Source organism: Caretta caretta, chromosome 20 (assembly GCF_965140235.1).
Source record: "Caretta caretta isolate rCarCar2 chromosome 20, rCarCar1.hap1, whole genome shotgun sequence".
Lineage (NCBI taxonomy): Eukaryota > Metazoa > Chordata > Testudines > Cheloniidae > Caretta > Caretta caretta.
The window spans coordinates 3,747,842-3,771,605 of record NC_134225.1 but is presented as its reverse complement, the minus strand read 5'-3'; the positions used below and the strand labels follow the sequence as shown (position 1 = coordinate 3,771,605).

At 66.7% G+C, this 23,764-nt stretch overlaps 2 protein-coding genes across 2 annotated transcripts in view; one reads left to right on the top strand and one right to left on the bottom strand.

The window, feature by feature from the left end:
- The window catches only part of DCTN2 (dynactin subunit 2), a 28,955-nt gene extending 19,947 nt beyond the window's left edge, over nt 1-9,008 (top strand). The window contains exons 3-14 of the mRNA XM_048832226.2: nt 2,142-2,238; nt 2,538-2,599; nt 3,908-4,006; nt 4,404-4,564; nt 5,384-5,537; nt 6,431-6,496; nt 6,629-6,667; nt 7,167-7,244; nt 7,735-7,806; nt 8,211-8,313; nt 8,425-8,516; nt 8,664-9,008. Of these exons, the coding sequence (XP_048688183.1) occupies nt 2,142-2,238; nt 2,538-2,599; nt 3,908-4,006; nt 4,404-4,564; nt 5,384-5,537; nt 6,431-6,496; nt 6,629-6,667; nt 7,167-7,244; nt 7,735-7,806; nt 8,211-8,313; nt 8,425-8,516; nt 8,664-8,750 (1,110 nt within the window). The 3' untranslated portion in view covers nt 8,751-9,008. The remainder of the gene's footprint in view (nt 1-2,141; nt 2,239-2,537; nt 2,600-3,907; nt 4,007-4,403; nt 4,565-5,383; nt 5,538-6,430; nt 6,497-6,628; nt 6,668-7,166; nt 7,245-7,734; nt 7,807-8,210; nt 8,314-8,424; nt 8,517-8,663) is intronic.
- A 75-nt stretch (nt 9,009-9,083) lies between these two features.
- MBD6 (methyl-CpG binding domain protein 6) lies at nt 9,084-20,481 on the bottom strand. Its single transcript, XM_048832183.2, is given in 14 exon segments — nt 9,084-10,245; nt 10,510-10,585; nt 10,680-10,732; nt 11,025-11,597; nt 11,847-12,019; nt 13,390-13,588; nt 13,870-14,441; nt 14,651-16,024; nt 16,490-16,628; nt 16,630-16,662; nt 17,170-17,272; nt 17,373-17,503; nt 18,110-18,251; nt 20,342-20,481. Coding segments are annotated over 12 exon segments (3,477 nt in total). The 5' UTR covers nt 17,480-17,503; nt 18,110-18,251; nt 20,342-20,481; the 3' UTR covers nt 9,084-10,170.
- Between the last annotated feature and the right edge of the window lie 3,283 nt (nt 20,482-23,764).

Below are 23,764 nucleotides of genomic sequence, written 5' to 3'. Positions count from 1 at the left end.
CGTTAGACCCTTTGTTTAAATGTCAGGGGTTTTTTAAAAGCTGGTTCGTTACTGTGGAGTGCAGAGCAGGACAGGATGGGCAGCCACCGCAGCAGGGTCCCAGGACGCAGGCCCCCGACCAGGCAGCCCCAGGCGAGAGATAAAGACAAAAGGTTTCTCTTTAACTGTGGTTAACCTGCCTTTGGTGTTCTCCAAGCACTAACCCCCTCTGCGCGGGAGAGGCTCCGCTCTGGGCCCGATCCTCTGAAGCAGCCTGCTGACTAACTTGCCCTCTGAGCGCTGAGCAAATCCAGTTCAGCAGCCCCCAGCCTCCGCCCAGTCCCTCCACCAACACGCAGGAGGCCTGCGTCAGAGCCCAGGCCAGCACCGGAGGGGTAGGTTCCTGTGCTTGCATCTGGTCTCCCCTCCCTGGGGCCTGCCCCTCTGGGTTGAAGCTGAGCTGCTCCGTCTCCTAACCCCTGGAGAGCTCCAGGCTCCGGGGCTGCCCCTTTCCACTAGCCAGGTGAGGCAGGCCGATTGCCAGAGAGGGGCTCGTTCCCAGTGCGGAAGTCAGACTCTCATCATCCCAGGGCCGTCCCCCCACGGGCCATTAGGTGCGAGCCGAGGGCTGGGCTCCGTGCGCCGAGATTGAGTCCTGCTGGTGGGGCGTTGCCAGCCTGAGAGTTTGCTGGGGATTCCCTCCCGATGGGCCGCGGGGGCAGCCCTCTCTGTGCAGCTCGGCGTGCCCCAGGCTGTTTCCTTCGCCCTGCCCAGCTCAGCTTGGCCTGGGAGTCTCCAGACCGGGGGGGGTCGAGCCCTCTGGGGACGGAGCCCCGGCTCTTCTCCCTTGTTTTCACGGCTTCAGGGCGATCTAGCCACCTGTTCAAACTGAGCCGACCTCCTGTTGCCTGTACAGGCCCAGGGTCGGCAGCTGGGCATGGAGAGGAGGATCCCACCCGAAAATTCCTTGCAACTGGGTCCGCTCCCCCTGCGGCCACAGGTCTCCACGCAGGGCCTGGTACGGTGGCTGGGTGCCGCAGCCCCCCAGCGCTGGGGGCAGCGATGTGAAGCGGCTCCAATTGCTCTCTCCAGTGAGCTCTGAGAAGTACCAGCCTGGGAGGAGAATTGTGCAGGGACCCCTAGCGAGAGAGAGGGCAAGATGGGCTGGGGTGAGTGACCCCTGCTGGCAGAGGTGTTGCCAGGTCGCACAGGGGCTGCAGCCCAAGAGGCTCCTCTAGCCCTCGGCGGGGCCACGTCTCGTAAGGAACCGCTCTGCAGGTCTTTGATACCGAGAGCCAGTCACGCCACCCCAGGGTGGCCTGTTAATCCATGGCCACGTCCCGCTGCTCGGAAATCCAGCGGGGCGTCTGCTGCTGCCTCGACCGTCTGCATCTCCTCTTCATTGCACCACGGTTTGCTGGTGGGTGGGGGGTTGAGTGAGTGTTTGCGGCCTGGCCGCTCTGCTCCCTCTCTGCTGGGAGAAGATGCGGTTTGTTGGGAGCCCCTGGGTCCCAGCACAGCGTCTTTGCAGATAAAACCCGCCCTGAGTCTCCTGTCGCTCAGAACGGCCAATCTGCAGAAACTGATATTGATTTCCACGTCAGCATTTACAAAAGAACTGGCCCTGCAAGCCCACGCCCCGTGGGGCCGCCCCCTGCGGTCCTCTCGCGGCCCAGGGCTCCTGGCGAGGCTCCACAGGACTGGCTGGTGCTAACGAGACCCAAGGCGTGTGTTAATATTATACTGTAGCTATCCCCCCCAGCAGGGATATCAGAGCACCCCTTTATCTGCAGGGACGTTGGGATAGCCCCCGGAAGCTTGGGCCAGAGGCAGGGCCTGAGCTAAAGGCTTTGAAGCTGTGGGCATTGAGCAGACCTGGCTGGTTTGCATTCCTGTCACCAGGGGCTATTTAAAGGGAGCCCAGCAGGGCATCCGGCTCCGGCGACCCGGCCAAGTTATTAACATCTGGTGGACTCTGCTACTCGGCAACTTCCCCCGTGGTGAGGTCAGGGCAACCGTGCGCCTCCTGCAGTGCTAAGGGACCGTCAGAGGATGGGGGGGAGGGGGGGGTCCTTAGGGAAGTGCTCTCAGCTGTTTGAGGGGGGGTGTTGGGGCGGGGCTGGGTGGCCCCTGGGGTTTCTAACGCTGGCCTGTCTGTGCAGGAGGAGCTGACGAGCACCAGCGTGGAGCACATCATCGTCAATCCCAATGCGGCCTACGACAAGTTTAAGGACAAGCAAGTGGGCACCAAAGGGCTCGGTAAGGCTGGCATGTGGGGGAAACGCAATCCGGGGCTTGGCCCGTATCCTACATCGCTTGGGAATGTGGGGGGGGGGAGAGGCAGCAGCCAGAGCGACTGTCCGGCAGCAGAAATGAACCAGGGACGTCCCTGTTGAGTCCTTTGATTGGTTTATTGGGGGGGCACCTGCCTCCTGGTCCTTGCGGAGAGCCGGGGAGCACTGAGCATGCACAATGGGGGAGCCTCGCAGTGGGGCGCGTGCCAGCGTGGGTCGGTTTAAAGCCCCCAGAGCAAACTCCTCTCTCCTGTTGCTGTGCAGACTTCTCTGACCGGATCAGCAAAGCCAAGCGGACTGGCTACGAGTCGGGGGAGTTTGAGATTGTAAGTAACCGGTCTGGTTCTGTTGCCGTACGGCCTTGAGGGGAGGAGGGCACTGGGCGCGCTCAGTAGAGATAAGAGCTGAAATCGGCACGTTCCTCTTCCCATGCCTCCCTCGAAGGGCAGTTAAACCGTCCCTCGAGCCCAAGGGTCCTGGAGGCCAAGCTGGGCTCCATCACCCCCCAAGAGAGGGGTCTCGCCACTCCCTCCCCTTCCTGGCGGCCTGGGCAGGGACCAGAATCCAGGACCTTCGGGGCCCAAAGCAGATGTGACGGGCTAATGAACCTGCCCACATGTAGCTGGTTTCTCGAAGGCTTTGTGGGTGCTTTGTTGTTGGCCTAGGGTGGAAGGAAATGCTCCTCCCTTGGAATAAAACCCAGCTGTAGTGAACCCTCTGGCTCCCCTCCCTCTGCCTGAGCAAGTGTCGCCCGCTGGGGAGCACGCTCGGAGAGGGGCTGCTAGTCACAGTCCCTCCCGGAAGCCCGAGGAGGCGGTGGCATGGCCACCCTGGGCGAAGACTCTCCGGTGCTGGGCAGCGTGTCAGGGCCCCTCGCGGCATTAGAGGGGCTGCTGGTGGATAGCGTGTCGCCCCCAGGAGGAGCCTTCGTGTGAATTTGGCGTTTCTGCAAGAGATGGTGCCCACTAGGGCAGGCCAGGGCCACGCAGGCCTTGTGCTCTGCCAGGGCATCGCAGGCCTGGGGACTGCCGCATCCCCTGGCACGAGAAGCAGACCCGACAGGAAGGGCAGACTGCGGTGCTTTGATCTGGACAGCCGGCCCGTGAGGACTAGGCTGCGGTGGGTTCCCCTGCACCTCCCTGTGTCGAACGCTACCCATCCCGGCACTGGGTAGGGAGAGGCAAGGTGGAAAGGTCCCTGCTAACAGAGTAAAACCAAAGCACTGGCTGGAGATCGGCTGGCCTCCCCCGAGGGCAAGAAGGGGAAGGAACAAAGCCCCAGTGACGCCAGCTGGATTCCAGACTAGAAACAAAGCAATTTCCACAGAGCCGGCAGCCCCGCCAGCCACATGCTGACGGGCGGCAGCCCCCCGAGGAATGCCGAGCATGCCAGCCTCATGGCTTTGCCAGGCTCACTCAGCTTCGGCTGGGCCATTTCAGGTCCTCCTCGGCTCTGAGGCTGGGTGTCCCATCAGCTTCCGGGAGAGAGGCACCCAAAACCCAGCCCGCTATGCCCGGGCCCCCAGAGAGATACAGAGGGAGCCCAGTGCAGAAGCTGAGTTGCAGGGTTAGAATTCGTTGAAGCAGAGCCCCGAGCGGCGGGGCCGTGCAACCTAAACCTCTCTGTGTCATTAGCTAGGGGACGGCACTGGTGTGAAAGAGACGCCCCGGCAGAAGTACCAGCGGCTGCTCCATGAGGTTCACGAGCTGAGCACAGAGGTGGAGAAGATACAGGTAGGAGCCACCTTGGGTGGCGTGCATCGCCCTGTCAGGTGAGACGTCCGGGCTGTCGGCTTTCCCTCTCGTGCACCGTCGCCCTCCGGTCTGGTGGGAGGCAGTGGGGTCTAGTGGGCAGAGCACTGGACTGGGACTCAGAAAACCTGGTTTCCGTGCCCAGCTCTGCCCCTGACCTTGGCCTAGTCACCGCACCCCCGTGCCTCAGTTTCCCCATGTCAAACAGGGAGCCCTTTGAGATCTACAGCTAGATACGATTGCTCCCCTCCCGTGCCGCTGGCTGGGAGCAGACTCGTCGGGGGCTGGATTGTCGGAAGCTTTAGCTGGGAGGCGGCGGGTCCCCGTGACCGCAGAGCCCCGCGCCCCGGCTGTAACATGGCAGTGTCTCCCTCTGCAGAGCTCCGCGAAGGAGTCGGCGGCAGAGGAGAAGCTGAGCCCCGTGGTGCTCGCCAAGCAGGTCGTGGCCCTGAAGCAGCAGCTTGTCTCCACGCACCTGGAGAAGCTCTTGGGGCCGGACGCAGCCATCAACCTGACTGACCCCGACGGAGCCCTCGCCAAGTGAGCAGGGGGAGCAGCTGCAGCTCCGGGGTCTGCTGCTTCCCCGTCCCAAGTGTCCCTCAGTGCCCCAGCGAGGGAGCGATTGGAGCTTGGACGTCCCCACCCCGGGGCTCAACCCCCCCTTGTGGCGGCTTCTCACCATAAACCGGGCCCAAATCCCTGGTCTGCCCCGCTCTGGCGAGTGCCCAAGGCTGTATTGTGCCTGCAACGTGGGGGTGGCGGGTGGGAGACTTCAGCCCCAGCACCTCCTGCTGGAAAGGGCCCAGTGAGACCTGCTGACCCCTGGGCAGGCGTGCGGGGCTGGGGCTGAGAGGGAGCATCCTCTCCTGACCTCGGTGACGCCGATCGGAATTGCCCCTAGCCCCGCAGTGCTGCAGTCTCACGGGGCTGTGGTGCGTTTATTCCTGGGCAGACCCTGCCCACGTCCGGTCGCTGACGCTGGCAGATCCCTGAACGGACATGGCAGCTCTGGCTCAGCTGCAGGCCCGCCTTTGCCCTCTCTCTTACCCGGTGGAGGTTCTGGCGTCTTGGCTGTTCACCGTGGTGGGGACGGGGAAGGAATAAAACCGAGGCCGATGGATGAGTTATTGAACCCACTGGGCTGTCCCGTCTGTAGCTGCCTCGGAGAGCCCCAGGGGTGGTTGCGGGCATCACTGCAGCCTGGCCCATTTGTTGCTGTGCTCACGAGGCTGGCATCTCCCGGTTCCCAGAGCCGCATTCCCCATTAAGCCCTCCAGGGACGAGCAGGGCCGTTACCTCCCAGCTGGCGACCGCCACTCACACTCCCTGGAAACCAGCCGGGTCTCTTCTCTTTACCAGGCGCCTGCTCGTTCAGCTGGAAGCGGCGAAGAGTGCCAGGGGCACCCCCGGGGCAGGGAGGAGCCCGTCGAAGGCCCCTGCGCCCGCGGGGAATATGGTGACCTACGAGCTGCACTCAAGACCCGAACAAGACAAATTCTCTCAGGCTGCAAAGGTGAGTCTGGGGCAGGTCAGGGTTTGGAGCTGTCTGCCAGGAAGCAGTGACCATGTGACGGCAGAACTGCGGGCAGGGCTGGGCACCAGGAACTCCTGGGATCTACCCTTGGCTCCGGCCTGGATGCTTTAGCTCTTGCGTCACTTAGCTGGTGTGCCTCAGTTTCCCCATCTAATGCTTCTTTACCTGCCCCCTGGGGGAAGGGGGGTGTTAGTATTTGAAAATACCAGCCAAGTTTTCATTTGAAAATCTGTTCCTGGGCCCATAGTAACATCACCTGGAAGGTCTGTGCATAGGGCCCCTCTGTTCTGTGTCAGGGCAGAGCGGGGGCCATGCGCAGAGGGTGCATTATTTCTTGCCTGGTCTTTGGGGCTGGAAACCAGCTGGCTCCCTTGCCCGGCTTCCCGTGGGGGCCTGCTGGGTCACTCTGCCATTCCCCTGCACTGGGGGGGCTTCGGCAGGCCAGGAGATTCAGAATTTGTGACTAAGGGTCTGGGGGCAGCTCGGAGGTGACGGCTGGGGAGACGGCAACGGGCTTCTTGCTCTGGGGCGCCGCAGCCTAGCCCAGGAGCGAGCGGCACCCAGCGACTCTGCTGAACTGTGCTGGCAGCTGGATCGCACCCCCCGGCGGAGCCTGGGGCCCTCATGTAAACCCAGGCAGGTGCTGGGCACGGGCAGCTGGCATCTCTCGCTGCTCGGCCGGCTGGCGTGGAGCTCTGAGTGGCTGCCTGCCCGGGCTTTCTGGGCAGCGACGGAGCCCTGCAGTGAGGCGCTGTTCCAGCACCATGTGCCCTGGCTAGGAGCTGGGCACCTGCAGAGCCCATGGTGCCAGCCTTGCGGGTTGGAGAAGCAGGGCCTGCTGGGGGGATCGCTGACCTCTCCCGTTGATCTAGATAGCGGAGCTGGAGAAGCGGCTGAGCGAGCTGGAAGCCACGGTGTGTTGCGAGCAGGACAGCCAGGTGAGCGCCCCTGCAGGGGGATCAGGCTGGGGCGGATGGACCTAGCTGGCTGTCTCCCCCCCCCCCCCACGCCCAGCCCGGGCTGCTCTGAAATCCCAGATCCACACGCTTGCGTTCTTTCTTTCTCCCTAGAATCCCCTGGCGGTTGGGCTGCAAGGAGCCAGCCTTATGGTAAGCCTGAGTGCTGGGGCGCGCCGTGGGGAAGGGGATTTGTAACAGCCTAGCTGGGGGCCTGTGCGGGCTGAGGCCCCTTCCTGGGCTGGAGGCAGCGTTTCCGGGATTGGTCTGGGGTGTGCGATGATGCAGCCTGCCAGGGTGACATCTGGCTTCCCCTGTTCTCAAGTGGGGCTCAGCTGCAGTGGGACAGCTGGGCCCGAGCCCAGCCCCATGGGGACACTGGTGTCCAGCCGTGTGGCCCCAGCGAGCTGACGCTGGCTGTTCTCGGGCTGGGTCCCTGGGGCTGCTCAGTGCAGCCCTGGCCGAGGCTGGGTGGGGTTCTGCTGGGCACGGCGGCGTCCCCTCCTGTTGACGCCAGGGTCTGCCGCAGGAAGGCTCTGCCGGCCAGAGCCCTCACGGGGCCCCGGCGCGCGGTGAAGCTCTGGAGAGATCTCGGCTGGCCGCTGCCCGGGATCGGCATTCGCTTCTTTCACCCCGTTCCTCCCTCCCGCAGGACACTGTGGAGATCCTGCAGGCCAAAGTCAGCACCTTGGACGTTGCTGTTCTGGACCAGGTGGAGGCGAGGCTGCAGGTGAGCAGCTGAGGGGGGAGGACAAGCTGAAATCCCCCCCACTGCAGGCCCCACCTGGGTGGCTCTGGCTCCCTGGGCTCCCAGCGTGCTGAGCCCCCCTCCCAGCTGAGGTGCACTGAAACCGGAACGAGCCCAGTGGGATCTGCCCTGCTGGTAGAATCCAGCACCCTGGGGCTGGGAAGGACCCAGCTGTCTTGTGGGGCCAGATGTGCTGGGGGTCCGCACAGGGCGCACCTGGCAGATGTTCCCCCACCCCGGTTCCGGGGGTCCAGGGCAGCCCCTTGCCCCAGGGTTGTCTGAGCCTGGCCCCAGCAGGAGGCGGTGCATGGCGTGGAAATGGCACAGAGGGGCCGAGGGACCCACCTGGCCCCTGGTGAATTGGTACCATCCTGGCTTCTGGCCCAGACATGGGCAGAGCTGCGTTGCCAGCTAGTGGGCGGGCAGGGGACACCCACAGCCCTAGGATCTCACGTCTCCTTTCCGCCCCCAGAGCGTCCTGGGGAAGGTGAATGAAATTGCCAAGCACAAGGTGGCCGTGGAGGATGCAGACACCCAGAGCAAGGTCAGGTCCCAGCTGCCCCACGCTGCACCTAGGGCCCCCCGGCCCGAGCCCCTGAACCCATCTACGGCAGAGTGCCCCCTGGCATCTCGAGCCACCCCTGAACCCATCTACAGCAGAGTGCCGGCTGGCATGGCTGGCATCTCACACTGCCCCTGAACCCATCTACGGCAAAGAGTGCCCCCTGGCATCTCGAGCCGCCCTGCTTTCCAGCAGACCAGCCCCTCGATTGGATACGCCTTGAGCAGCAGCACCAGCAGAGTGGGACAAGGGTGCCCCAGGCTCTGGTGATGCCTGGTACGTTGGGCTGGCCGTGAGCTTGGGGGGTGGGGCACGTCAGGGCGGGCCTCGGAGACGCCCCCTCCTCTGCCTGGCACTAACCCCCGTCTCCCCTCGGGTGCCACCAGGTGCATCAGCTCTATGAGGTCGTGCAGCGCTGGAGCCCTATGGCCACCACCCTGCCTGCACTGGTGCAGAGACTGGCCACCGTCAAGCAGCTGCACGAGCAAGGTGAGGGGCAGGGGCGGGTACAGGCTCTGTGCCCAGCTCGATGGGTGCCTAGGGGCCTGTCTGCCCCAGGTGGGCTCTGAGCTGCTGGGTATTCGCTCTTGTCCCTTCCAGCTATGCAGTTTGGGCAGCTCCTGACGCACCTGGACACCACCCAGCAGCTGATCGTTCACTCCCTGAAGGACAATGCCACGTTGCTGACCCAGGTGGGCCCGGGCAGGGGGCTCTGTGGGGTGGGGATCCTGGCAACTCCCCCTTCCCGCTGTCCTGAGAGCGAGTGAACCCCAGCGGCTCCCTCCCACGGACCGGGTCCCAACGCCCCCCACCCCGGCTATCCGCTCTCTGTCCCGCAGGTCCAGCAGACCATGAAGGAGAACCTGGTGGCCGTGGAGGAGAACTTCGCCAGCATGGATGCACGGGTGAAGCAGCTCTCCCAGTGAGCCCTGCAACCCCCTCCCTGCGGTGCCACCCGCCCAGCTGCTGCAGGGGGGCAGGAGGTGGGAAGAGCTCACCAGACCCTCCGCATTACTTGTAGTGTGTCCCCTGGCCCCTGCCCTAATGACCCAGGGTGGGGACAGAGCCCAGGGCCTGGTTGCTGGCTAGGGGAGGAAGGAACACCCCCCTCGACTCCCCCGGGGGTGGGGCTCACGCTCATCAACCTGTAAAATTATTTACTATTAAACACTGTCTGCTCGCAAGCCTGGCACGGTGCCCTGCTGCTTCTTGGGGGGCCGCGCCAAGGGGGGAGCTCACGGCACTCGCCACACACAGCAGGCTTTTAAATACACATTTTAATAATTGATACAAAACACCCCAAAATCCCCGCAGAAGAGCCAGCGGCCCTCGGCCCCCAGCTGTTAAATTAAGTGGCTCTCATAGAAAAGCTACAAATCCCCAGGGGAAGGCTCCAGATTTTTACACGACCCCTGAAGGGAGCGTCTACAAAAGCAAGGCCCCTGTCGGTGAGGGGGGGCAGGGCCTGGCCCCCACCCCGCCGGGCCCTGCCCCCGCTTTGCATAATTCCCACCAGCAGCCTGGGAGCGCGAGCGCGTAGTGTGGGGGGGTGGGGCTGGCGGCGCGGCTGGGCCCCGCCAGCCGCCGGACCTGAGTGTTCTCGGAGGAGTTAAAAACAAGAAAAGAAAACAAGGCCAGGGCCAGGGCCTGGCCCCCCGGTGCCCCATGGCTGAGCCGGCTTCACTGGGCGGGGCCAGGTGCCCCCGCAGGCTCTGCCCCCGCAGGCTCTGCCCAGGCCCGGGGGCTCACTGCAGCCAGCTGGCCACGCTTATTGCTTTGTACCATTGCCCCGGGGGGCTGCCCCCCAGCGAGGGGCACAGGGAGGTTTTTGGTGAGCGGGTGCGTTAAGCTAACCCCTGAGGCGTTCCTTGCCCTGCTGAGACACCCACAGGGCTGAGGTAGGGGAGGAGCCCTCCCCCCCAGCCTAGATACCGGGGGGGGGGGCAGAACGGCAGCGGCTGGGGGCAGCACAGGCTAGTGCCCCCCCTTGACACCCTAGAGTCAGCACAGCCCCGGCTCCCTGGGATTTCACTGCATTGCAGAATGGCTTCAGAAGTGCTTTGGCAGGCCTCGGCCCGGCACCGCCTCCTGCTGGGCAGCACGCAGGAGACATGGCTTGTGCTTGGAGCGGGCCCCTGGCGCTGCCCCGGGGCCGCAGTCCCAGCTGGGAGGAGCCCGTGCTAGGAAACATGCTGTAAGTGCCCATTGCCAGCAACGGCACCTCCAGCCGGGCCCCCGGCGGGGGCTCGTTCCTGGCTGTGGCTGGCCGGGCCTCAGCTGCGCCCCCCTGCTCAGTTCGCTGGGGCGCGCTCAACTTCGCCTCCCCTGGGTACCTCTGGGCCAACGCTACGTCACCAGCTTCCGGCGGCGGTTCTTGGCGGGGCGGCCAGGCCGGGGGCGCCGCCCGGGGGCGCCGTCCTCCTGCGGGGGTGAGAAGGGAGGGTGCTGCTGGGCAAGGAATGGTGCCAGGGCCCTGGGGAGAGGAGTCAGGACCCTGGGGCCTGCTCTGGACTCAACCTCTCGCCAGCGGCTATGGAATGAGACTGATGGAGGGGCCCAGACACCCCTGTGGGGAACCGGAGAGAGATGGGGAGGCTCAGTCCCTGCCAGCTGGGGGGCACTAGGAACTGGGCTGAAAACCAATTGCTGCCAACAACCTACCCTTACCCCGCGGGTGGCACTTACGGTGGGGACGGAGCCTGGCTCGGTGGTAGGGCCCCTTGCTCGTGGCGTCTCCAGGCGGGTGCTAGGCCGGGGGGCGCTGCAAAGACAGAGCACGTCATGGGGGAGGGAATGGGGCAGATGGTACCTGCCTGGGGGGGGGGCACGGGATCCCTGGTCACACCCCCACTCACCTGACCTTCCTTCTCCGGCCCCGGCGGGATGGGCGCAGTCTCCCGGGGTTCCCCTGCAAAGACAAAGGACATGGCTGGGCCAGGCACCGTGCTGGCTCCCCGACCTGCCCCCCAGTGAGTCTGGCTGGCACCTCCCACCTCTCTGGAGCCTGTGCCCAGGGCTTGGGTCTCCTGCAGGCATGAGGAGGGGCGAGATCTGGCTCCAGTCCCTGCCTGAGCGTCAAGGCCTCTAGCCCTCACCCTGACCCTGGTGACTCGCTTTGCAGCACCCCCTTCCGGGGCCCCTGGGCCAGGGCTCAGGGCTCAGGCCCCTGCCCTGCTCAGAGGGGCCCCCCTCTTCCGTACCTTTATCTCCTCTGCTTTGTTGAGGGCCAGTGGGCTGGCCGTGCCCGGCACCGGGATCTCACCATTGCACCTCCAGGCTGGGTGGGGTGGGTGCCCCGAGGGTGCTGCCTTCTCGCCCAGCTCACCCGCCTGCCCATTGAAGTGCCGCCCGCGGCCCCAGGCCCCGCGGCCCCGCCCGGCCCCACGGCGGGCGCTCTTGGTTCTGCGGGGGGCCGCACGGGGGGGGATGTTGCCGTTCAGCTCCTCTGCGCTGCGCCGGGCCCGTTTCAGGGGGGTCCTGGAGCAGGGGGGTCCTGCAGCGCTTGTGTCCAGCTGGCCCATAGGGGTGGCAAAGCCCAGTGCTCCCTGCTGGCCTGGCCCGGCCGGCTCCAGGGTGCTTGTGGCCGGGCAGTCCGTGGCCCTGGGCACTGACGGGGAGTCTAAGGCACTTGGCAGGGCAGCGGGTGCAGCGTCCGTGCAGAAGGGGGCAAAGGGGGCCGGCGGCTCGGGCTCTGGGACGCTGGGCGGGTTCGGAGAGGGGCCTTCGCTCAGTGCCGTCACTGGCTTCTCGGGGGTGCCAAACCCGGGGCTGAGCTGCCAGGGGAGGAGAGGGAAGAGCCGTGAGGGGGGCAGGGAAGGGGCAGCTGGCGGGCGTGATGGGGACCCTGCCCCTCTGCCTCCCCCTGAACCCCCCACTGCTGTGCAGGGCTTCAGCTACCGATCTGGCTAGCTGCATATGCAAATTAGATATTAAATTATTTGAATCAAATGTCCCACATGGAGCTGTCTAACCCCCCCGCACAGTCCCCCCAGCCTTCCCCAAGCCGCAGCCCCAACACTCACCTGCAGGAGGCAGGCCAGGGGACTAGAGCTGCCCAGCTGGCCAACGACGGGGGGCTGGCCCTGGAAGAGCTGGAAGCCCAGGGGCGGTGGCAGGGAAGGAGAGAGCAGCTGTGGCTGGCTCTGGAGCAGGGGGCTCCCGGCGGCCCCCAGGGGGCTCAGCACCGACAGGTCACCTGGGGGGGGCAGGGAGTCATAGATACCAAGGTCAGAAGGGACCATTACGATCATCTAGTCTGACCTCCTGCACAAGGCAGGCCATGAAATCTCACCCATCCACTCCTGCGATAAACCTCTCACCTCTGTCTGAGCTACTGCAGTCCTCAAATTGTGGTTTAAAGACGTCAGGATGCAGAGAATCCTCCAGCCAGTGACCCATGCCCCATGCTGCAGAGGAAGGCGAAAACCCCCCAGGGCCTCTTCCAATCTGCCCGGGAGGAAAATTCCTTCCCGACCCCAAATATGGCGATCAGCTGAACCCTGAGCATAGGGGCAAGATTCACCAGCCGGATACCCAGGAAAGAATTCTCTGTAGTAACTCACATCCCACCCCCTCTAACATCCCATCATGGCCATTGGGCCTATTTACCATGAATAGTTAAAGATCAATTAATTGCCAAAATCACATCCCATCATACCATCTCCTCCATAAACTTCCTGAGCTTAATCTTAAAGCCAGATAGGTCTTTTGCCTCCCCTTGGAAGGCTGTTCCAGAACTTCACTCCTCTGATGGTTAGAAACCTTCATCTAATTTCAAGTCTAAACTTCCCAATGGCCAGTTTATATCCATTTGTTCTTGTGTCCACATTGGTACTGAGCTTAAATAATTCCTCTCCCTCCCTGGTATTTAGCCCTCTGATAGATTTATAGAGAGCAATCGTATCTCCCCTCAACCTTCTTTTGGTTAGGCTGAACAAGCCAAGCTCCCTGAGTCTCCTTTCATAAGGCAGGTTTTCCATTCCTCGGATCATCCTAGGAGCCCTTCTCTGTACCTGTTCCAGTTTGAATTCATCCTTCTTAAACGTGGGAGACCAGAACTGCTCACAATATTCCAGGTGAGGTCTCACCAGTGCCTTGTATAACGGTGCTAAAACCTGATCTCGACTGGAAATACCTCGCCTGATGCATCCCAAGGCTGCATTCACGTCTTTCATGGCCATGTCACATTGGCGGCTCATAGTCATCCTGTGATCAACCAATACTCCGAGGTCCTTCTCCTCCTCCGTTACTTCTGATTGATGCCTCCCCAGCTTATGACTAAAATTCTTGTTATTAATCCCTAAATGCCTGACCTTGCACTTCTCACTATTAAATTTCATCCTATTACTATTACTCCAGTTTACAAGGTCATCCAGATCCTCCTGTAGGATCTCCCAGTCCTGCTCTGAATTGGCAATGCCTCCCAGCTTCGTGTCATCCGCACACTTTATTACCACAGGTTGGGCCCTGCTCCCATGGCTCGGCCTGCTGCACCTCAGGGACCGTCCAGTTACCCGCTGGCTCGCCCCAGCCCCCCCGCCCCCCAGCAAACGGGGCGCCACTCACCCAGCAGCGCAGCACTCAGCAGCGGGCAGACCAGTGGGGGCAGCAGCGGGTGGAGCCTCCCGGAGGAGCTGGGGGGCACCGGGGCGCTGCCGAAGGCGCCAGGGGGCTCAGGGGCCCTGCCCTCGGCGCCGGGAGCCTCAGTAGTCGTGGGCATCGTGCCGGTCGAGGTAGGTGCCATGGGCGAGCCAGCGACACCAGGCTGGGGGCGCAGAACGTAGCATCAGGTCGGAGAGAGCAGGGCTGGGGAGACGCCCGCCCTCCCCGCCCCAGCCCCAAAGACAGAGCAGGGCTGAGGTGATGCCCTAATCCCCCCCTCATCCCCACCCCCAAGAAGTGCCCCCTGCTGGATGGCCACAGAGGAGCTGAGTGCTTTGCTTGGGGCATGCCCAGAGAGCCCCCCCGGCACTGAGATATGCCACCCACCCAGTTGTGAGGAGAGCCAGGTGCCCCAAGATACCCACCCCTGGGGCCCGGCCTTACCTGGGCGTCGGGGGCTGCCAGGCCGGCTGCCAGCAGAGCCGAGTTTAAAGCGAGGACGGCGGGCGAGGTGGGCAGCGCCGGGAAGAGCAGGGGCTGCAGGGGCCCATCCGGGAGGTCCCCCTGGCAGGGCGGGTCGGGCAGGGGCAGCAGGGCCGGGAGGAGGCCGCCAGGCTGCTGGAGCAGGTCGAGGCCAGGCAGGCCGAGGCCCAGCAGGGGTGACTGAGGCTGGCTCTGCAGCAGCGAGGCCATGAGCAGGGTCTGCAGTCCCTGCCCCTCCGGCTCACCCGGCAGGCCCAGGGCGGGCAGCGGCGCCTCCCCCTGCCCCGGGCAGCCCAGCAGCTGCGGTTGGCTCAGGGCCAGGGAGAAGGGCAAGGAGCCGAGGAAGCCGCCCTGGAGGAGGCCAGGGGGCAGGGAGCCTCCGAAGGGCAGCACCTGCTCCTGGCCCAGGAAGGGGAAGGGCTCGGGGCCTGTGGGCAGCGGGACCCGCGGGACCCCCAGGTTGCCCTCCCCGGCACCGCTGCTAGGGCCGCAGCCCGAGGCTGCTTTGGTGGCGGCTGGCGAGACGGTGGCACCTGCAAGGGAGAAGGGCTGGGTCAGAGGGGACTGGTGGGTGCTGCCCCCCAGCACGTGCTGCAGCTCTCCCGCCCCCCCGCAAGGCTCTGGCATCTTCAGCCAAAGCCCTGCCTGGGTCCCCACGAGCCAGCCCCACCTCTTGCCCGGCTCTCACCACCCCCCCAGCCTGGCTAGAAGCCAGGGCCCCGTCCCCCCCGTTGGTCCCTACCTGTGGCGGTGCTGGGGGCGGGCGCTTTCGGCTGGGGGGCGCTCCCTGAGGCCAGGTCGGAGGAGGTGGAGGCCAGCTGGCTGAGGAGGCTGAGGAGTTGACTGTTGAAGTCCTGGAAGGAGGGCAGGAGGCCGGGGGGGCTGTCGCCCAGGGGCAGCGGGGGCAGGCCAGGGGGCTGGGTGCCCAGCAGGCTCAGCAGGGATGACAGCGGCTGGCTGGGGGCGAGGGGGGCCAGGGGGCTGCCCTTGGCCTCCCCGGGCGGTGGGGCAGCCCCCGGGGGCGGCCGGGGGGGCTGCTCTCTGGGCCGGGCCCGGTGTGGGGGGGCCTCCTCCGGCCCGGCTGGGCCCTGCTGGGAGTCCTTCAGCAGCCGCAGCACGGTGGGCGCACGGCGCTGGTGCCGGGGCTTGGGCAGCGCCCGCCCGCCCACCACGGAGAGCAGCACGTTGGAGCCCAGCAGGTGCCCGGGTAAAGTGCTAGAGGGGGGCTCGTCGGCGTGCCGCTGGCTGGCCAGCTGGGCCTTGGCGGCCGCGCTCAGCAGGCTGCTGGCGGGGAAGGAGGGGGCACCCGGCTGCTGAAGCAGCTGGCTCAGGGGCAGGCCCAGGAAGCCAGGCGGCCCCTTGCCCTCGGGCACGGCGCCTAAGGGCACTGGCAGGTTATTGCTGCTTTGGTTGGCTAAGGCATTGCTGGGGGGCGCCTCGTCCTTGCAGGGCTGGGGGGCCCCTGCAGGGGGCCTGGGGCCCAGCGGGGGCCCCCCGGGCTCCGAGGAGGCGGAGGAGGGGCGGGAGCACTGCGGGGACAGCTCGGCGCTGCCCCCTGGCGACGAGACGGAGGAGAGCGCAGTGGAGGCAGCCAGCCTGCCGAGGGAGGCACCTGCTGGCATGGGGCAAGCGCGGCTGCTCCAGGTGGGGGCCCCCTCGGGGGGCGGCGTGGCGGGGAGCGGAGGCTTCCCCAGGGGGCTGGGGGCAGCAGGTGGCACCATCTCCTCTGGTGGGGGGAAGGGGAGGCCGGCGGGGGAACCCAGGGGGAAGGGCCGGGGGACCGCGTCCAGGGGCTCCAGGCCAAAGCTCTGCAGGGGGAAGGCCGGGCGCGCCGGGTAAGCGCCGTTGGTGGAGCTGATGCAGGGCGTCCTGCCCGGGAAGACGTCCCCGAAGAGGGCGCTGTGGTGACGTGGGAAGGACGAGGCCTGGCTGGGCCGGGTGCTGGTGGGCCGGTCTCCGGGGCAGGCCAGGCAGGGCTCCGTTCGCGCCTCTGGGGCCTTCTCCATGGGCTGGGGCTTGCCGGGACCCTTGCCCTCCGGGCCAGGCACTCTGCCAAAGGGCGCTGGCGGATGGCAGCTGGCGATGCTTGAGTGGTACATCTGGCTCAGCCCGACCCCTGCAACAAACCGCAGGGGGGGCTCAGCGCCCGGGCAGGCCAGGCTGGGCCCACCCACCCCTCACCCCACAGCTGCCCGGGGTGCTCACGGGACAGGACTGAGGCTGGGGCCGCCCCAGTTACTCCCTCCCCTCAGCCAGGATGAGGAGAGCCGGCGCAGGGTGGGGGCGGGGTCTGCAGGATTTGGGGGTGGGGAGCCTGGGCTCAGGTTCTGGGAGGGGCCGGGACAGGTTCTACTGGCAGGATCCAGGGCAGGGGAAACCCCAGGGTGGGGGCAGGTGTTGGATTGGGGAGGCAGATCAAGTCCCGGGGGAGGGTGGGACTGGCAGGAGTGGAGCCATGAGGGGCAGGGGGAGGATGTGCTGGGTGGGGGCCTGGGGGAGCCCAGATGGGCCCTGGGAGAGCTGGAGGGAAGGACGGGCCGCGGGGGGGCGGGGAGGATGGGCCCCGGGGGCCGCCTGTTACCTGGGCCCAGGCGCGGCAGGCCCAGGGGCACGGCGCTCTCCATGCTGCGGTACAGGGTGGCCATGGCGACGGTTTTCCGGCGATGGTTGCACAGCTTGGTCATGTCCTGGTCGCCCTGGGCCCCGGCCCCCCCCCCGCGGCACCACCACAGCCCCCGGGTTGAAGTTGAAAACCTGACGGGGGGGAGAAAAGGACGTCACAGCCGCATCCTGGGGACTGAGGGGCACCGGCTGAGCTGGGGGGGAGGGGGAGCCCAGGGCTGGGCTAGTAGGGGGCTGCCGGTCAGGAGTGAGGGGCACCGGCAGAGCTGGGGGGGGGGGGGGCGCTTCCGCAGCCCCTGCCTATTCTGACCCTCACTCCTGACCCACAGCAGCTGTCAAGGTGGACAAGGAATCTGAGCCCATGGCAGTGTGTCCTGGCAGTGCCCCCCCAGACCCCTTCGCATGGGGCGAATCCCCCACGACTGGAGTCGGGTCCCTCCAGGCTACAGCCCCCAGCCACTGGGAAGCAGGAGGGTGAGACCCCAAGGGGCATCATGCCCCCAGCCCGCCTGAGCCCCAGGCCCCCCTGCCCGGGCTTCCAGCCCCCTTGTCTCCAGCCCGCCCTGGTCCCGACCCCAACCCATATGGGCCCCCACCATCCTTGCCCCCAGCCTGCCCAGCCCCTGGCCTCCCCGGTACCTTGTGCACGTTGAGCGGACACTCCAGGCCACACTTGCAGGTGCCGTCTGTCAGGAGGTAGGCGCGGGTCTGCTCCAGCGAGGTGAGGTTCGTGCCACTAGGACTGAGAGAGGACGGGGGGAGGGGGTCAGGGCCGGCTGGGGAGCCCCGCCCGGGGGGGGGGGGGGGGGGCTGGAGGGCCAACACTGAGGGGGAAGCCCTACCTGATATACTGCACGGTGCCCTCCTCCACCTTCCGCTGCCAGCCCACGGGCACAGCCACTGGGCACCCACCTGGATCTCCACCAGCGGGCTCATCACCACCATTCATTGTGCCCCGGCCTCGCTCGGATACCTGCCGAGGCGCTGGGTTAGCGGGGAACAGACAGAGACAGACAGCACCCGCCAAGCAGCAAGGGGATGGGTGTCATGGGATGGAGGGGGGGGTCTGGGGTGGGAGGAGTTATGGGGTCCAGTGGGAGGGGCTAAGTAGGAGGAGTTATGATGTGGGGCAGGGCTGGATCCAGCTGCCCAAAGACTCCTGGGAGCAGGAACCAGACAGTCTGAGCAAGCAAAGGGGCCGCCCAGCTCCCCTCAGGGAACAGCCAGGGAGTTGCTCCCAGGGACGCCTAGGGGGCTGCGGGTTGGGAGCGAGGGGCACCGGCAGAGCTGGGGGGAGCCCAGGGCTGGGAATCAGGAGTGAGGGGCACCGGCAGAGCTGAGGGGAGCGCAGGGCTGAACTAGCAGGGGCTGCGGGTTGGGAGTGAGGGGCGTCAGAAGCCTGCATGTTCTCAGCCCCACGCTGCCCCAGACCCTGGCATCCTGTAATCCTCCCCCCTTTAATCCCCGGCCGCGCCTGACCTACTAACCGCTGCCGGGGCCCTGCGGTGAGAAGGCAAACAGCTGCCGGGTCCCTTAATCCCTGCCGGGCCCCGGCATGGGGGCCGAGCCCGGCTCCTACCTGCTCATGGCTGCGAACATGCTGGCGTTAAGTGCGCACACGCTGCCCTCCTGCGCTCATGGCCGGGCACCCTCACCCGGGAAGCGCCGGCGACTCCGTCCGCCACAGCTGCGAGCTTGCCGCAGCTGATGCTAGCCCACGCCTGGAAGAGAGGAAGGAGGGTCCCACCTCAGTGCCGGCCTCAGCGGGGTGAACAGCCCCCATGGCCCACTGGGCAGGGCCTAGGGAGCCCGGCACAGAGACCTGGCTCCTCTCTGCTGGGCTCTGAGCTCAGGCCCGTGCCCGGCAGGCTCGGCTCCTGGGCACAGGGCAGCGCTGAGCCCCGGGTGCAGGGACCCTCACTGCTACTCCCGAGCTACAGATGGGGACACAGACGGGAGAAGGGGTTAGTTGGAAGGCACACAGTGAGTCAGAGCTGCGGAGAGAACCCAGAAGTCCTGGCTCCAGCCCCCTGCTCTAACCACTAGACCCCCAATCCCGGAGCTAGGGCTAGACCCAGGATCCTGGCTCCAGTCCCTCTCCTCCAGCCTGACAACCCCAGTGTGAGCTAAAGAGGCGTCCAGGTCAACGCAGGGGCCATGTCTCCTCCCGCAATGGGAAGGTGTCACTTGAGTGGCCTCAGGGAGCCACCCTGGTGCTGCAGGATCCAAGCATGAGCCGCGGCGCCCCCAGCACACGAAGACTGGGGCTCCCCGGCAAGCCCAGCACCTGCCTCCCAGGGGCTAGAGCTCGGCAGGGTTTCTGCTGGGAAATGCACCAGAAGCCACCAAAACCAGCTCCCACCGCGAGCTGGTCAGGTCCATCCGAGCTGCCAGAGGCCGGGCAGCAGCAGGAGAGGCAGGGTTTACCCCAGGCTCCTAGGGCTGTGATGGGGCCGGATTCTCTCGCTAGCTCTGGGGCTCAAAATGAGAACCGAGAGGCTGGGAGACAGCGAGCTCAGAGGTGGGAAGCCAGGACACGCCTGCGGCACTCCCTGCCCAAATGCCGAGGCGAGGGGCCTGGGATGGGAGGACGGTTCCGCCTTTGGGATTCAGCACGGCCTGACAGACATGGCATGTGCCCAACCGGACAGTGCCCCAGAGATGATGCCCCCCATGCTGAGGGATGCTGCCAGGATCTGGGCCCTGGAAGCCCAGGTTTCTGATGCTGATCCACAGGATAAAAACACAGGGAGACTCAATTAACAGTATTTCTGGCCCCATGCCCCCCGGGGTTATTGGGGAGTGTTAAAACAGCTGCCACATCCCACCCCAGAGGTGGCTGCATTTCAGTGTCAGGCCCAGGGACTCCTATCTGGGACAGCAGGGGCTGGGGAGGAGGGCTCAGGGAAACAGCTGGCTGCAGGGGTCCCAGGAGTCCTGCAGGGACAGCCTCGATTAGCGCCCAACAAGGCCCAGGGAAGGGCACTACACATGAACAGCGCCTCTGTACCCGGGCGTGGGAGAAAACGGGGCTCAAGCTGCTCCCTGAACCAACTGCGGGTCGCGCCTCCCGCAGGCCAGGAGCACCGGGGTCCCAGCCCAGCAGCCCTTAGCTCCAGGGGCAGGACCCCAGCTCAGACCAGGGGCGTGGGGGTGGGTGGGGGCAGCAGAGGGTGCTGGCAGCTGCGCCTAGGCCCGGAGCTCTGGAGAGAGTCGCCCGCCCAGCCGGACCGATGCCCCAGGCCCACAGCCCGGGGGGGGGGGGGGGGGGGCTCGATCGCCCGCGCCAGGCGCTGTACGTGCGCAGAGGAGACCCCGTCCCCATTCCTCCGTGGGGCTGCTGTGCCCCTGGCGGCAGGGCCCTCTGCCCATGCCACAGGCGGACGGGCACAAGCCGGGACCCAGCCCGGCCAGACGTCTCGCTTCCCGGCAGCCTGCCTCGAACCCGGGACCCTCCTCCCCGCCCCCCGGGGCCGCGACCGTCCCGCGCCAGCCCGGCCCCCCGCCCCGCCCCGCCCCCGGGGAGCCGCGGCCCCCCAGCTCCGGGGCGCACAGGGGCGTGGCGGGGGGGAGGCGGGCTGGTCCCGCCCCGTGTCCCTGCAGCGCCGGGCACCGAGGGGCCAGCCCGGGCCCGGCCGCCCCCCCCGAGCGGGCCCCCCCCGGCCCGGCCCGCTGCCCCCTGCCCCCCCCGGCTCGGGGCCCTGCAGGGGGGCGGCCCCGGGCTCCCCCCGCCCCGCCCCGTGCAGGGGGGCGGCCCCCCGGGGGGGAGCGGCCGGCCCCAGCGGCGGGGGGGGGCGGCCCCGGGCCCTACCTCGGCTCATGGCGGGGCGGGGGGGTCTCGCGGCGGCCCCTCGCGCCCTCCCCCCTCCGGAGCGGAGCCAGTGCCAGGAAGAGGAGGGGGCAGAGCAGGGAGCTTCCTCCCGGGCATGCGCAGTGGGGGCCAGGGGCAGCCCTGGGGATTCCGTTCCCAGCGTGCCCCGCGCCCCAGGGCGGAGGGGTTGCTATCCCAGCATGCACCGGGCTCCGGGGAAAACCCGGGCTGGGCTCCTCGGGCCGGGTCCCCACCCCCCGCGCCGGCTGTTCCAAGGCCCCGGGCGGGGGGGACTTCGCTGGGGCACCCCCCAGACACTGGGGTGGGAAGCCTGGGGGGGGCACTGCTGGGGCACCCCCCACATACCGGGGGACACTGCTGGGGCAGCCCCCCAGACACTGGGGTGGGGGGACACCGCTGGGGCACCCCCAGATCCTGGGGTGGGAGCCGGGGGGGGCACCGCTGGGGCAGCCCCCCCCAGATGGCAGGGGCACCAATGGGGTTCTGCAATCTGTGGTGCCTGGGGTAGGGCCCTGGCTCCTCAGCTGTGGCCTGGGGGGGGCTGGCACACTGGGGTTGGGTTTCTCGGGGGGACGAACCCTCCCAGCTCTAACTCACGGGGGTTCGGGGGAACTTCCTCTGTGGGCAGTTCCTGGGGTGGCAGGTTGGGCCCTGGTGCGGCCATCGGTGTAACAGGTGGGCCAGGGCCACCTGCCTGGGGAGGCGGCTGAGCCAAGCACTGGGGCGGGTGACTGGGGAGCTGTCCCAGTGCTGCCCCCCACCCCCCATGTCTGGGGGGCTGGCTGAGGGGACATGGGAGCCCAGCAGCCCCACCACCCTGGTATCCAACTGTCCAAGGTCTGACGCCGTCCCACCAACCTCCTGCCCTCAGTGCTGGGGGACCCTGGCATGTGGAGAGGGGTGCTGGGGCAGAGTGGGGTGCTCCCCTCGGAGGGAGCTGAGCCCCACGGTCATGAGAGTGAAAGGGGAAGCCAAGGCCCTGCCCATAGGTGGCCACTAGAGACTCCAGAGACAGGGCATGTGACCCCATGGCCAGGCTGCCTCCCTAACGCCCTTGGGGTTCATGTGGAACCTCTCCTTCCTAGGGGGGTTTGGGGGCTCAGCCCTCTGAGCTCTACTGGGATGTGCTCAGACTGTCCCCAGCACCTCCCCCCGGGGCTCCTCTGGCGTGGGGGGATCCCAGGGAGGCCTTAGCCCTGGAGGGCTCCCTGACATAGGCCGGGAATGTTCCTGCAGGAGCCCTTGCCCCAGGGCTCCCTTGAGGCCCTATGGGTTTGGGGGTCCTAGCCCTGGGGGGGTCTCTGGCCTGGAGGATCCTTGTCTGCCCCTCCGCAGGGGCTGCAGGCCCTTGTCTTGGGGAATCTTTGGCGTGGTGGTGTGACGAAGTTGGAATGTTCTTAATGTTCTCTCTGAACACTGTGTGGGTGCCTCAGTTTCCCCAGGCATTTCTTAAGTATCTAGGTGGGGGGCTAAGGGGGTGTGATTGTGGCGGCGCCCTAGGGGACCAGTGTGATGGCGTCTGCACAGAGGATGGCTGACACCCTGTCTCCTGGGGACTGATGGCCTGGGCCCTTCCCCTGCAAGGTGCCAACTGAAGGCGTTGGAGAACAAAGAGATCAGGTGGCCTCCTGGCCCGGGAAAGGGACAAAGGCCGGAGAAGGGGCTGGAGAGTTTCAGTTTGGAGCTGGCTGGGGAAATGGGGGGAGGCCCAGATGGGGCTCTGGCCTCCCTGCCCCCCAAGATGGACCTGACTGAGGGGTCCTGGTCTTTGTACCTACAAGCTCCGTTTTAGACCATGTTCCTGTCGTCTAATAAACCTGTTTTCCTGGCTGGCTGAGAGTCCCGTCTGACTGCGGAGTTGGGGGTCAGGACCCTCTGGGCCCCCCAGGACCTTGCTTGGGTGGACTGGCTGTGGGAAGCACAGGGAGGGGCAGAGGATGCTGAAGGCTCCAGGGTCAGACCCAGGAAGGTGGAAGCCGTGTGAGCTTCTTGCCCTGGGGACGGGCTGTTCAGAGAGGAGGGTCCCCCAGAGTCCTGCCTGGCTTCGTAGGGAGCTGTCCCAGAGCATCGACCGGGGACCCTGTGACGGGGGAGCCTCAGTGGGGTTCTCTGGTCTGGGGGGGAGGTACCCTGGGGGATCCCTGCTCTGGGGTAGGCCCTGGGATGGGGGGGCTGGCCAAGGAAGGTGGTGTTGCCCCAGGGGGGTCCCTGGGATAGTGGGGGCCTGGACCCGGGAGGGGGCATTACCCTAGGAGGTCCTTGGGATGGGGGGCTCTTTAGGGGAGGACCTGGCCCCTGGTGGGGGGAAGCTGGCCCCAAGGAGAGCTGGCCCAGGAGAGCATTACCCTAGGGGGTCCCTGGGATGGGGAGGTCCTGGGGGGGCTGGCCCTGAGATGGGGGGCTCTTGGGGGGGGCCTGGCCCCGGGAGGGGGGGTGTTACCCTAGGGGGTCCCTGGGATGGGAGGGTTTGGGGGGGTGTTACCCTAGGGGGTCCCTGGGATGGGAGGGTTTGGGGGGGCTGGCGCTGAGATGGGGGGCTCTTGGGGGGGGCCTGGCCCCGGGAGCGGGGGTGTTGCCCTAGGGGGTCCCTGGGATGGGGAGGTCCTGGGGGGGCTGGCCCTGAGATGCGGGGCTCTTGGGGGGGGCCTGGCCCCGGGAGGGGGGGTGTTACCCTAGGGGGTCCCTGGGATGGGAGGGTTTGGGGGGGCTGGCCCTGAGATGGGGGGCTCTGGGGGGGGCCTGGCCCCGGGAGGGGGGGTGTTGCCCTAGGGGGTCCCTGGGATGGGAGGGTTTGGGGGGGTGTTACCCTAGGGGGTCCCTGGGATGGGAGGGTTTGGGGGGGCTGGCGCTGAGATGGGGGGCTCTTGGGGGGGGCCTGGCCCCGGGAGGGGGGGTGTTACCCTAGGGGGTCCCTGGGATGGGAGGGTTTGGGGGGGCTGGCCCTGAGATGGGGGGCTCTTGGGGGGGCCTGGCCCCGGGAGGGGGGGTGTTGCCCTAGGGGGTCCCTGGGATGGGAGGGGCTGTTTGGGAGAGGGGTTGGTCCTGGGGTCCCGGGGCCGGGCCCCCGCCGCCTCCCCTGGGTCTGGCCCTTTAAGTGGCTGGCGGGTGTGGCGTGACGTCACGCCGGCTCTCGGAGCGGCTCGCCGCGCGCCCGGGCCCCCGTTGCCAGACGTTGCATCACCCGCCGCGTGACTCACCCTTTAAGACTCGTGACCCAGCGGCAGCCACTTCCGGGTGCGACGCGGCGGGCGCTCGCGGTGTCACCGCCAGGGGGCGGGGCCCGCCAGGCCGATTGGCCCACGGCGGGGGACGCGTTACCAAGGCGGCGCCGCCGATTGGCCAGAGCTGGTGCAAGGGTTGCGTCATGCGGGCTCCTTAAAGGGCGCGCGGCGGCCGAGGCGG